Source organism: Thalassophryne amazonica, chromosome 2, assembly GCF_902500255.1.
Source record: "Thalassophryne amazonica chromosome 2, fThaAma1.1, whole genome shotgun sequence".
In the NCBI taxonomy this organism is placed as follows: domain Eukaryota; kingdom Metazoa; phylum Chordata; class Actinopteri; order Batrachoidiformes; family Batrachoididae; genus Thalassophryne; species Thalassophryne amazonica.
This window is the reverse complement of record NC_047104.1, coordinates 157,766,954-157,779,205: the sequence shown is the minus strand read 5'-3', so window position 1 is coordinate 157,779,205 and position 12,252 is coordinate 157,766,954. Positions and strand designations below refer to the sequence as shown.

Genomic DNA, 12,252 nt, shown 5'->3' with positions numbered 1-12,252 from the left:
ATGACTCAGACATTTTCACAAGATGTTCAACAATGTTGCACACAGCTCAGAGTAACTGAAAAACTCTGTTCATTATGTATTTATCCTGCAGAAGGGGGAGGAGTTAGAGTCCGATTGCCACAGGTAGGAAGGACCTCCTGTGGCATTCTGTGGTGCACCTCAGTGGTCTCAGTCTGTGGCTGAAGGTGCTCTGACAGGACGTCATAATATGTCTAAGAGTGCTGCTAAAAGTATTTCAGATATTCACACTAGCACATAACAAAGGCAACATGAGTGAACACAAAATACATTTTTCAATAATTAGTATCATTTTTGGAGGTGGAGTAGAGCGCTCAGAACACAGCCTTGAGAGGAACCAGTGCTGAGAATGAGTGTGGGGGCCAAGTCTCACAGACTATGGGCAGCTCCTCAGAAAGATTTTATTCCAGTTACAGGTGTGGATGGGGATCTGTAATTTCAGCAGTTTGGTGATGAGAATGTCCGATATGATGGTGTTAAACGCTGAGCTGTAGTTCACAAAGAGCATCCTCACATAGCTCTTCTTGTTCTCCAGGTGGCTCAGCGCTGTGTGGAGAGTGAGGGCAATGGCATCCTCCATAGGCCGGTTTGCCCTATAAGCAAACTGGTGGGGGGTTGAGGCAGGGAGGGAGGCGGTCTCTGATGTGCTGTGAGACTGATTGCTCCAGGAACTTCATAATTTTAGATATCAGTGCGATGGGTCTGTAATCATTCAGTCCATCTATGGCAGGTATTTTGGGGACAGGGATGATGGTGGAGGCCTTTAGACATGTGGGAATGGTGGCATGTGTCAGGGAGAGATTAAAGAATTTGGTCTGCACATGGTTTAATCACTACCCCCCAGGATACCATCAGGGCCAGCAGCTTCCTGGAGTTCACTGCTTTTAGGTTCTTCCTCACCTCATACTCCTGGAGAGGTGAGGTGCTGGAACCAGGGGGAGGCAGTGACTGCAGGTGTGCGGTGGTGGTCTTGAACTGGGCAAAGAAGCTGTTTAGCTCCTCTGCTCAGTGGCCAACCTTGCAGAATTCCAGAAAGAAGATTAATTCAAGATGGTCTCTAAAGACCTAAAGGCAGCATCCAAAGAACTGAAGGTCAATCAATCAATTTCAATCAATCAATTTTTTTATATAGCGCCAAATCACAACAAACAGTTGCCCCAAGGCGCTTTATATTGTAAGGCAGGCCATACAATAATTATGTAAAACCCCAACGGTCAAAATGACCCCCTGTGAGCAAGCACTTGGCGACAGTGGGAAGGAAAAACTCCCTTTTAACAGGAAGAAATCTCCAGCAGAACCAGGCTCAGGGAGGGGCAGTCTTCTGCTGGGACTGGTTGGGGCTGAGGGATCATGCTGTGGAGGGGAGCAGAGATCGATCACTAATGATTAAATGCAGAGTGGTGCATACAGAGCAAAAAGAGAAAAACAATGCATCATGGGAACCCCCCAGCAGTCTACGTCTATAGCAGCATAACTAAGGGATGGTTCAGGGTCACCTGATCCAGCCCTAACTATAAGCTTTAGCAAAAAGGAAAGTTTTAAGCCTAATCTTAAAAGTAGAGAGGGTGTCTGTCTCCCTGATCTGAATTGGGAGCTGGTTCCACAGGAGAGGAGCCTGAAAGCTGAAGGCTCTGCCTCCCATTCTACTCTTACAAACCCTAGGAACTACAAGTAAGCCTGCAGTCTGAGAGCGAAGCGCTCTATTGGGGTGATATGGTACTACGAGGTCCCTAAGATAAGATGGGACCTGATTATTCAAAACCTTATAAGTAAGAAGAAGAATTTTAAATTCTATTCTAGAATTAACAGGAAGCCAATGAAGAGAGGCCAATATGGGTGAGATATGCTCTCTCCTTCTAGTCCCCGTCAGTACTCTAGCTGCAGCATTTTGAATTAACTGAAGGCTTTTTAGGGAACTTTTAGGACAACCTGATAATAATGAATTACAATAGTCCAGCCTAGAGGAAATCAATGCATGAATTAGTTTTTCAGCATCACTCTGAGACAAGACCTTTCTGATTTTAGAGATATTGCGTAAATGCAAAAAAGCAGTCCTACATATTTGTTTAATATGCGCTTTGAATGACATATCCTGATCAAAAATGACTCCAAGATTTCTCACAGTATTACTAGAGCTCAGGGTAATGCCATCCAGAGTGGAAAATTTAAGGAAATTCCAGGATAAATGAACAGAGAAATTCAACAAATTGTGCTTCCACACAGGTGCTGTTATACAGCCATGCTCTGCTCTGTGGTAGGTTTAAAAATATTGAATAAAGTATTAGCCAGCGTTCTTCAACACCATTATCAAAAGAACAAATGGTGGAATATCTCTTGGAAGAATTGTGTTCTCTTCTCACTGTTCGAGTTCCTTGGACGTGGAAAATCAGTGAAGGTGCGTTGAAGCTGTTCTGGTGGGACGTGGTGACCAGACACCTCACAAAGGAGCTTTGTTAACTTTCCCTTTTATTAGTCACAGTCTGTTTTGGCTCATATTGCCACACGCACAAGGAGAAACCACAAAGCCTTCTGTTAGTGTTCAGAGCGATAGTCCTCATTTCCCTGAAACCACCCGTCTCCAAACTTTGTGACGTGTGTTCTTTAATGCATCGAGTGCACAGCCACTCTGCCCTGCCCCGTCGCCTCTGTTAGGATTGATTAGCTTTCGTGCACCACATTAAACACCATTTGTTTCTCAGCTCCATCACCTTGTCAGTGACGATGTCAGTGTTTGTGTGATGGATATGTACCTGAGTGAAAGCGCCAACAAAGCCACCGGGGGCACACTGACCTCACAGTCGTCCAGGGCCACAGCAGAAGCGGCCTACCAGCGCAAAGCCGAGCAGCTTATGTCAGAAGAGAACTGCTTTAAGGTACGACAGATGAAGTTACTTTCAACGCTGTAGGAGATATATTTGTGAAATAACAAGACGGATATCTGTGTGTTCTTTCTTTGCTTGTGTTTGGTGCAGGTAATGTTTGTTAAGAACTGGGGTCCTGTTAGTCTGACTGTAGAGCTACTGGACACAGAAGAGGAAAACTCTGATGAGCCAGTGGAGGCAGAGGTACGATTCAGTCAGTGTGTGCTTGGTTTGTGTACGCGTGCCTACATCACTATGTTTTCCAGTGCTGGGAACTCGAATGTTAAGTGACAGATATTTAAGAAGATCTGAGCCACTTGTTTGCTATAATCATCTGCCCCCCCCCCCCCCCCCCCCCCAGAGGTGGTCAGACTACGTGGGTAGATACCTGAACTCGGACTCTGCTTCTCCAGAGCTGCGTGACCATCTGGCCCAGAAGCCAGTGTTCCTCCCCAGGTGAGGCTCCACCTGTGACCTCTCTTGTCTGCACACTTGACTTTTCTGCCACAGTCGCCTTAGCAGGTTGTCCACTGCTGACGAGCCAAACAAAACTCCTTTTGACAACTGAAACGGTGGCGTTTTTTTTTGCACAAGCTTTCTCCAATCACAATCCTTTTGTATGTCAGAGGTCTCTGCCTCTGTGGTGACAGACAAAATGTTCGCAGTTTGAAAAGGAAACAGCAGCAGGATGGGGCCAAGTGCTGTCGTTGAACTTAAGTCTACTGATCTGCAGGCCTGCACTCGTATTTGACAGTGAAGACCAAAAGGACTTGGATTTGTGAAATCAGTTATATTTCACATATATTACTTTATGTAAAATCACTGGATGCTTGACAGAAGAATAAAACAAATTAAGCATCCTCAGCCTGCGTATGTGGCAGAATATTGGTTCTTGGCAGCAGTAGCTACATTCAAAAGGTTCATCAATAAAACAAGCGAGTCACACATTAACAAGTCCTTAATGGGGCTTGGTGTCACTTTAATATGTCACAGGATGTTGGAGGGAGTTTTGTTCTGACAACTTCCCCTTTGCTGTGACACTGTTAGGAACCCGTCTGTAATGTGACTTTGACAGTGTTACTCTGACGGAGCACACTGAGCTGCCTCAGAGCGGTCATGTGATCATGCCCAATGTGTTTTGGTTGCATGTGACCTCGGTTGATGGTTCCAGTGCCGTGTGTGTGGCGCTTCACCGTGGAGGTTTCTGACCTGTCTGACACCCGATCTGGCACTTTACGCAGCCATAGTTTCTTTTAAATATAGTTTTTTAAAGGGCATTTTATTTATACTTTGATTTAGTTCATTTTTATTAGGGCTTTTATTTATTATTGCCTAGATTTTTAAAATGATTAATTAGAACGTGTGGTTTCTAATTGACCCCCTCCCAGCAGACATTTACAAGGAATCATTTCATTTGATGAGACTTGTTGTGTTGAGAATTAAATTATGATTTTTATTGTAAAAATTTTTGATACATAAAGTGTAAAGAAAATAACTGGGCTCCTTCTTCTGTCACTCTATGTTCTCTTGGTCATTTTTGCTGCAATGTTTTTGATGAAGAAACAAGTCTTATTTATGGTTTGATCATCTTTAGGAGTGGATTCATATTGGGGTTTTTTTTCCCTCCACCATGCTCTTTGTGATTGTATTCAGATCAAACCCTGTATCTGACCTGTCACTAATTGCAGCTGTAAAGCTTCATTTGTTGTGGCTGAGATTTTCCACTGGTTAAGCACATAATCAAAGATACCTGTACACAAGAGTAGGGTTTGTAAATAAAATGCTGTAAATTTCTGTTCAAATGTTGGTGTGTTTTATTTCCTGACAGCTGTGACCGTGTCTGCTCCATCTTAGACTCAAGATGTGTGTTGCACATAAAGCTTGGCTGTTTTTGATTGTTTGCTGTGGTTTATATGTATTTATTTATTTATTTTGGGGGGGGGGGGGGGGGGGGGTGTGCTGTTGAGATGGCTGTCCATTTCCATAAACATTTTGAACAAATTTTCAATACCAAAAAATATACTTTTTATTTAACCCACTGCATAAATCTTTGATTTATCGATGGGCCTCACTCACATCTTGTGTTTTTAATCATCAAGTCTACGAGGGGCCAGCAGCAAAAAAAAAAAAAAACCCTGCAGGAAAAATCATTTGTTAGGCTTCCATTGCATGATCATAATACTGTGCAGTGTTGGTGAAAACGTACACATTAGAGTATTTTTCGGTCACTTTTTGGATTAGTATGTAATGGGGCAGTGCTTTTCTAGTGTTTGTTTCTCACATTTGAAATTGGCCTCACTGTCGTGTCTTTTAAGTGGAGCTTTGAATGCATGGTTACAGTCCTCGCTCACCTGTGGTAAGTACACATTTAAACCTTTCATTCAGGTGGGGTGGAGTCATTTTTATTGCCTGCACAAAATTTGAATCACAATTTGTCAACCCACACACAAATTGCACTGTGCAGATATTTTACTTCTGCTGCTCTTGTAGATCCTCATTTGTGATGAACGATTTGGCTCCCTTTCTAAATCTGTGACTCGGTGAGTTTCAATGCATGAGTTTAAAAATACTAGTTTAAAGGGACAGTCCTCTCAAATTTGGCTAGCATCTTCTCAGTGCCACCGCTTGTTAACATGTGTGTTATTGTTGACCACATCTGAAGCTGCACATTATATACTTTTAAAGACAGGATTGTGTAACTTATCAGGCATTTTGCAAAATAGCACTGTTAACAGACATACATTTTGTGCAAACCTGTGCTGTTAGCCTAACAAATAGAATGTTTCTCGTGCAGTAATGTGATTGTCCGTTTCTTCTGGCCTTCAGGAATTTGAGAAGGATCAGACAGTGGCAGAGGGGATGGGAGCAGCTGCAGCAGGACAGACTCACAAAGGGCCCTTCAGACAAGATGCAGGACGAAGACGGCAAACTAAAAATGGAGTGCATGTTCAAGATCAACTCCTACAAGATGGTGTATGTTTGCAAATCGGAAGATTACATGTATAGACACACAGCGCTCACACGAGCTCATCAGGTAAATGCACGCTGTTGTATTTTAAACTATGTTAACATATTAACTGTTTGATACGTTTATCAAGTTTAACAAAATGTGAAGGTGTATGTAGTAGCTGTTTGGTTAGAGGTGATGTTTGGATTTCAGTCAAACAAGTGTGTTGTGCTGCTGGGTAAAGAATTACTGTCTGTAGGATTCAGTACAAGCTGTGTGCTGCTCAGCAACCTGAGGAGTCTGGTTTTATGCCCAGCGGCACAGGTCAAAGGCGCCATAAGTATTTCAGGACTTGTGAGGCAAACAGTGAAATAGCTGAGAGGGGAAAGCTCAAGGGATCAGAGGTATCTGAGCTGAACTCCTTCAGGAGGGTTGAGATGCTGTTCTTCTGGTGATGATCACCGTATGTTCCTTTATCAGCAAAGAAAGGTTAACTTTGTGGATGATCATGTTGTCTTTGTGGAGTCGATGGATGCTATGAAGTGCAGCACAGAGTAAACCCCCCCCCCCTTTTTTTTTTTCTTTCAAAAATTTCCCAAGTGCTTTTTTATTTTTAACACTAATCTCAAAAGACGACAATCACTAGAAAGGATGACGTGAAGATTTGTAAAAGAAAACCTCAAACAGTCAGCAGCAAAACTGAGTCTGGGTTGTCACTTTGTCTTCCAACACGACGACCCAAAACTCCCAGTGAGGAAGTACCTCCAGAAGACCAAAGTGAACATTACTGACTGGCCTGCTAAAAGGTCTGGCTTGAATTCCACTGAGAATCTCTGGGGTGAACTGAAGACCAAGGTCCATGCCAGAAGACCATCAAATCTGGAGAAGTTTGAGAGATTTGCCAAAGAAGAGTGGGCTGGGATTCCTCAGGGGACGTGTCTGAGACCGAGAATGACTGCAGGCTGTTATCCAGCAAAAAGGACATGCAACTGACTGTTAGCATCAGGAGCTCATCATTTTGACCCTGGTAGTTTTTTGTTTTTTGTGAAATAATGAATTGAATCTGCGTCAAAAGAAAAACCATGTAAGCGCCAAAACAAAACTAGGATGTTGAGAATGCTGTGTTGAAAACTGCTAGTTCTGCTAAGAAAGCACTTGGGAAAATTTTGAAGAAAACATTCAACTTCATAGGGGGGTTAATACATTTATCCTCAACTGTAGGTGAGGATTTGGAGTATCTTGGTTTGTCATTGTATTGGATCAAAAAAGTGGAATGGATTTACGCAGTCAAAGTATCAAATCTTTAGAGGTTAACTTGTCACGGCAGTAACATTCATGTCTCCAAGGCTCAGCCTTTGCAATTGAGAGATACCTTAGAAGAATTTATGGAGTTATGTGGCCCCTGGCCGTTGCAGGAGATCAATGGTCATTCTTTTGTTCGGCCCCATCTCCATATAATGTCCTTAGTGTCAGCTTTTTTTTTTCTTCCACTTGTTCAAAATGAGAATGGAGTGTATGCAACAGTTGGGGCCTTTCTGCCTGTGATCCCCACCCTGGTAATTTTGTGTAGTGAGTGAACTTAAGACTCAAATATTGACAGTAGACGGACTTAAAAAACCAGATGCTGTATTAAAGAGATACCAACATTGGACAAGAAGGAGTCACCATTACAGCGCTGGGGTCTTGAAAACAGACGTCACATGCAGCGCTGTTTATAAGAACCACAACGTCCGGGCTCCCCGGCATTTTAAGCCTGCACTCGGCCAACCTCCGAGTGGGCGGGCCTTTTGTGTTGGGTGGTTCAGTGGAGCTATGTGATTGGGTGGAAAAGTGTGACCTTATGTGTGGGTGACATGTTTGCATTGCTCATCTGAGCGGTAGACCTTGTGATGGATGTTTGTGTCAGCATTAGCACAGAACCGAATATTTCATGATCCCTGTCTGCTTCAGACAGGCATCCAGACATGTAGACCTTCAGTTTTGTATCAAGTTGGTCCGAGGACAAGCATCATGAAATATTCTGCCCAACAGCACCGCCTCCAGGAAAGAAGAAGGAAAAAACAGTTTAAGAAGGGACCTACGAGTATTTTTCTGTGCACCTGCCCAGAGCACTTTGAGTTGAAAACCTTTCAGAGAGGTGCTGTGGTGTCACTGCAGTGCCTCTTCTGGCAAATGAGGAGACTCGTTTTTGATGATTTGTCACTCAAAATCTATCACAATAGAAACAAGTAATGTATCTGTGATAACAGATTGGACAAATGCTTGGTTCTTTGCTCTGGGTGAGTACTTTTTGTTGCTGTTCTTTATAAGCTAGCCATGAGGAGCGCTTCTCGTCGTAGGAACATGTCATGAGGAGCTCTTCTCGTCGTAGGAACACGTCATGAGGAGCTCTTCTCGTCGTAGGAACACGTCATGAGGAGCTCTTCTCGTCGTAGGAACACGTCATGAGGAGCTCTTCTCGTCGTAGGAACACGTCATGAGGAGCTCTTCCCGTCGTAGGAACACGTCATGAGGAGCTCTTCCCGTCGTAGGAACACGTCATGAGGAGCTCTTCCCGTCGTAGGAACACGTCATGAGGAGCTCTTCCCGTCGTAGGAACACGTCATGAGGAGCTCTTCCCGTCGTAGGAACACGTCATGAGGAGCTCTTCCCGTCGTAGGAACACGTCATGAGGAGCTCTTCCCGTCGTAGGAACACGTCATGAGGAGCTCTTCCCATCCACTCCAACCCACTGAAAACCCTTTTTGAGGGCATTCAGTCATCACTTTCAGAAAACAAAAAAATGTTCTGTGGACATGAGGCCTCATCGTGTGATTGTGAGACCTAAGATTAGGGCTGGATGTCTTTGGTAGATCCTTGAGTGCTGCTGGAATGGCTTGGTGTCAGGAATGGTTGCACGGGAGTCTCGGGTCGGATGTACCACGAGCAACATGTGACCAAAACACTTGTCAAGACCGTTTCCTCCTTAACAACATTCTGTGTGACTTTGTTGTTCTTGTCAAATGTCTTCAGGTTCATTTTGGATGGTCAATCTACGAATGGGTTCTTTTGTTTCAGTGCAGAGGTTTTTTTGTTTTTGTTTTGTTTTTAATGTGCCATCAGGTAGGCGGCTAGATTTAGGTAGATTTCTTTGGTGATCCTGCCCCCACTGTTGACAGATGAACAAACTCAGAAAGATTTTGACCAGATTGATTTGTCCAGTTATCCTCTATTGAAGGGTGTCCTCCTGGTCCTGTCAGATGTGAGTCTTTGAGAGCTCTAGAGGGCCGGTTGTGCACTGAAGCATTATTTGTGCGGCTGTTTCTCCTGGAATCCAGTTTCTTTTAACCACTGGAGGACTATATTAACTATCTTTGTTGTGTGTTGGGGGGTGTGGCTGGATGTTTTGGTGTTCTTTTCTTTTCTTTGCTCTTCAGGTGGCATGAGAACTGATTTGTCTGTGGAGAAGGTGCTGGCTGAAGAGTCCTCACCCTCATCGGCATCATGTGTGGCACCTGTGACTGGTGCTCACGTGCGGCCTTGGAGACTTTCAGCTGAAGCGGATGGTTGGATGGCGTTCTGCATTTGGGGCATGTGTGATTCAAGCAGAACTGCCGGGAACTCGACCTTGTGATGTCCGTTTGTGAGACGCTGAGGACCGCGCCTGGGTTTGACACATTGAGCCGTGAAGCAAGGAAGGGTGAGGACACTTGCTGTCAGCACACATTAAAGGTGATTAAGTGTTCGACTAATTGTTGATAGTAACTTGGTGTTTTGTTACACAGTTTACTGGAATTGTGATGGGAATTGTGCAGTTTGCTTCTCACTGCTGTGGCGTGCAGGATAAGTGATCCTCCACCTGTTGTGAGAAGCTGCTCATTTGCATAAAGTTAAAAAATACAGACCTGAATGTGTTGCTGATAGCGTGTGTCTTTTGAAAGATATTGTTGTAACTGTTGACTTACCTCACCTCTTCTTTGCTTCACAGAGAGTCAGTTTGTCGTGTCCACCTGGGGGGTGTTTGTCTGGTGGTAGTGGGTCCAGGAACGCCGGGCTTCTATCCTTTTGGGCGCTTAAGAGCGTGCCAACAGTCACTCCACCAGAAGGACGTTCTTTTAGTTTTGTACACATTATTATGCACAGGTGAAAAATAAATTGTTTCTGTTGTTGGAACCGCTTTCTGGTTATTTTTAGCGCTGGGTTCTGTCTGACGCAGGTCCGCTCCTCAACTCGCGTCGACACATAACAGTCTTATCAACATTATCTTACTTATCAGGTATGCGTATGATTGATTCTTTCTTATTAATGTACTGGAAAGATTTTTTATTTATTCATTTGAACTAAATCAACTTTATCAAATGGTTCCCATCAAAATCAGGTCTAGCCCATCTGATACTTTGTGGACCTTATTTTGTGCTCTAAAATGATCTTTTGTATCAATTAAGCAGACCTTGTTCAAATCTACACCACAGAAAATGACTCCTAAACCAGTTCACCTGTACTGTCTAATGTTTAATGGTCAATTTGACATATTTGCTACGCATACGGCCAAAAAGTAAATGAGTCTTAAAAAATATTTTTAACTACAGAACTCATCTGTCATGCTGTTTTATGTCCATGAGCATATAAATAAGATAAAACAAAGAGTTTGGTGCCCTCTCATGGTAACTACATTTCAATGGGCTCGTGGACTGATTTCCGTTTTATGGTCCGTGTCAACTGTGATTCATACTCGTGCATATTTACAGACATGAGAGAAGAACAGACTGGTCCCACAGTAAACGCCTGCCGTCTCTGGTCTTCTTAAGGCGTAGTCTGGGTCGTGTCATCACTTCAGCATTCCAGTGGCTGCTTTAGGTTTGTCTTTGTAATGCGCTCTGTGTCCCAGCTGAACTGCTTTATTCTGGTTCTTCCAGTCCCATCAGTGGGTCAACACCCGCCTGCACAGACGCTTTCAGGCCTGGCTGGACGCTTGGGCCAAAAACCACGTCACAAGCAACATGGCTGCCGACTGCCACAGGTGGCTGATGGGAGATGGTCAAGAAAACCTGAAGTCTTGTACAACCACGTGCAGCCCTGAGGTGCTTCATTATCTCAGTATTAACAAGTACCAGGTGAAGTACTTGGCACTGTAGTCCACATCTGATTTTAAACAAAGTATGACACAGACTGTCGGGTGGTGATGAAAAAAATTTTTTAACCTGGATTCTATTGTCACGCTGTCATTGGAGACAGCTGGTGGGTGTTTTCTTCTTCTACTTTTCCCAAATGTGTCAAAAGTGCTCCAGAATAAATGGCTAACTCGAGTCCAGGCTGCAGACAGTCGTGTTGCCGCGGATGTTATGTTGGAACGGGCAGGGCAGTTTTGTTCATACCAAAACGCTACTGAACGCAGGCTGTTCCACGTGATGAATATTCAGAAGAAAAGTTCCATTTGAGACACATATTGTGCTTCCTGTTGCCAAGATAAGCAGACATTTAGGAGTAAAGCCTTTTTGGTAGCACGAACACTTTGCAACCTGTGAAAACGTGTGCGACCACGTGGAGCATGAGCTGACCTCCAGCGGTGAAGTCGTACAGCTTGTGAATGTTTTGTGCTTTTGATTGGGACGGTACAACGAGGCACTTATGGTCAACATCGCTGGTGCGTGCTGGGTGGATGTTGGGCACCAGCACGATGTCAGCAGAATGTGTGCAGAACTCAAGAGTACGACTGCCCAAGTACACCTTCAGTTTGAGGCCACTGGAAGTATTACAATAGAGAAATTTTTATCGTTTTTGTTTTAACCAAAGGATGTTATGTCGAGTTCTTTTGTCATTTATGTTGGATGTGTTGTTCCTGGAGTTTTTATTTTACAAGACAAATGTATTTTTATACATTTCTGGATTGTGATGTCTTCCTCTTGTTGTATTTTTATGTTCAGTCTTTGGCTTTTAAGGTAACTGAATGTAGCCGAGCAGCAATTTGCCCTCTTGAAAGTACACTTATATTCCTTATTTTTCATGTACAACCTCAAATCAGATAAAACTTTAGGACAGTGTGGAAAATGCAGAATTAAAAAAGCCTCAGTGATTCTTACTGTTACTTTAACTTCTATTTCATTGTAGGCAGTAGGAAGCAGAGAGATTTTTTTTTTTTTTTTGTAGTCAACTTGATTTCACTTCACATACATCCATCCCTGCATTTAATGCCTGCAACACCAAAAAAAGAAACAAACAAAAAACAAAATGCCGGCCTTCCTTCTCTTAACACTTAAAGATGTTTTGGTATTGAGGATGGGATGAAGCTGTTTTTTTGTCCTATTCATTCTCCAAACACACAACAGTAATGGGGTCTTTGCTTCATTTCATTGTTCTCCGTACATTCCCTCTTGAGGATGGCTCGGAAGTACAGGTGAGCCGGTCTCATATCTGCACCTTCTTCTGCTGCCACGCCTTTTGTAATGA

At 43.5% G+C, this 12,252-nt stretch overlaps 1 protein-coding gene and 1 long non-coding RNA gene across 2 annotated transcripts in view; one reads left to right on the top strand and one right to left on the bottom strand.

The window, feature by feature from the left end:
• Nucleotides 1–12,009, top strand: part of LOC117501250 (paired amphipathic helix protein Sin3a-like) — a 58,117-nt gene extending 46,108 nt beyond the window's left edge. Inside the window, 5 exon segments of the mRNA XM_034160098.1 lie at nt 2,718–2,891; nt 2,991–3,083; nt 3,241–3,335; nt 5,706–5,913; nt 10,722–12,009. Of these exon segments, the coding sequence (XP_034015989.1) occupies nt 2,718–2,891; nt 2,991–3,083; nt 3,241–3,335; nt 5,706–5,913; nt 10,722–10,940 (789 nt within the window). The 3' untranslated portion in view covers nt 10,941–12,009.
• LOC117501270 lies at nt 4,938–5,697 on the bottom strand. Its single transcript, XR_004557990.1, has 2 exons — nt 5,531–5,697; nt 4,938–5,490 (listed from the first exon to the last, which is right to left on the bottom strand). It is a non-coding gene; the product is annotated as an uncharacterized LOC117501270 (long non-coding RNA).
• Nucleotides 12,010–12,252: the final 243 nt, after the last annotated feature.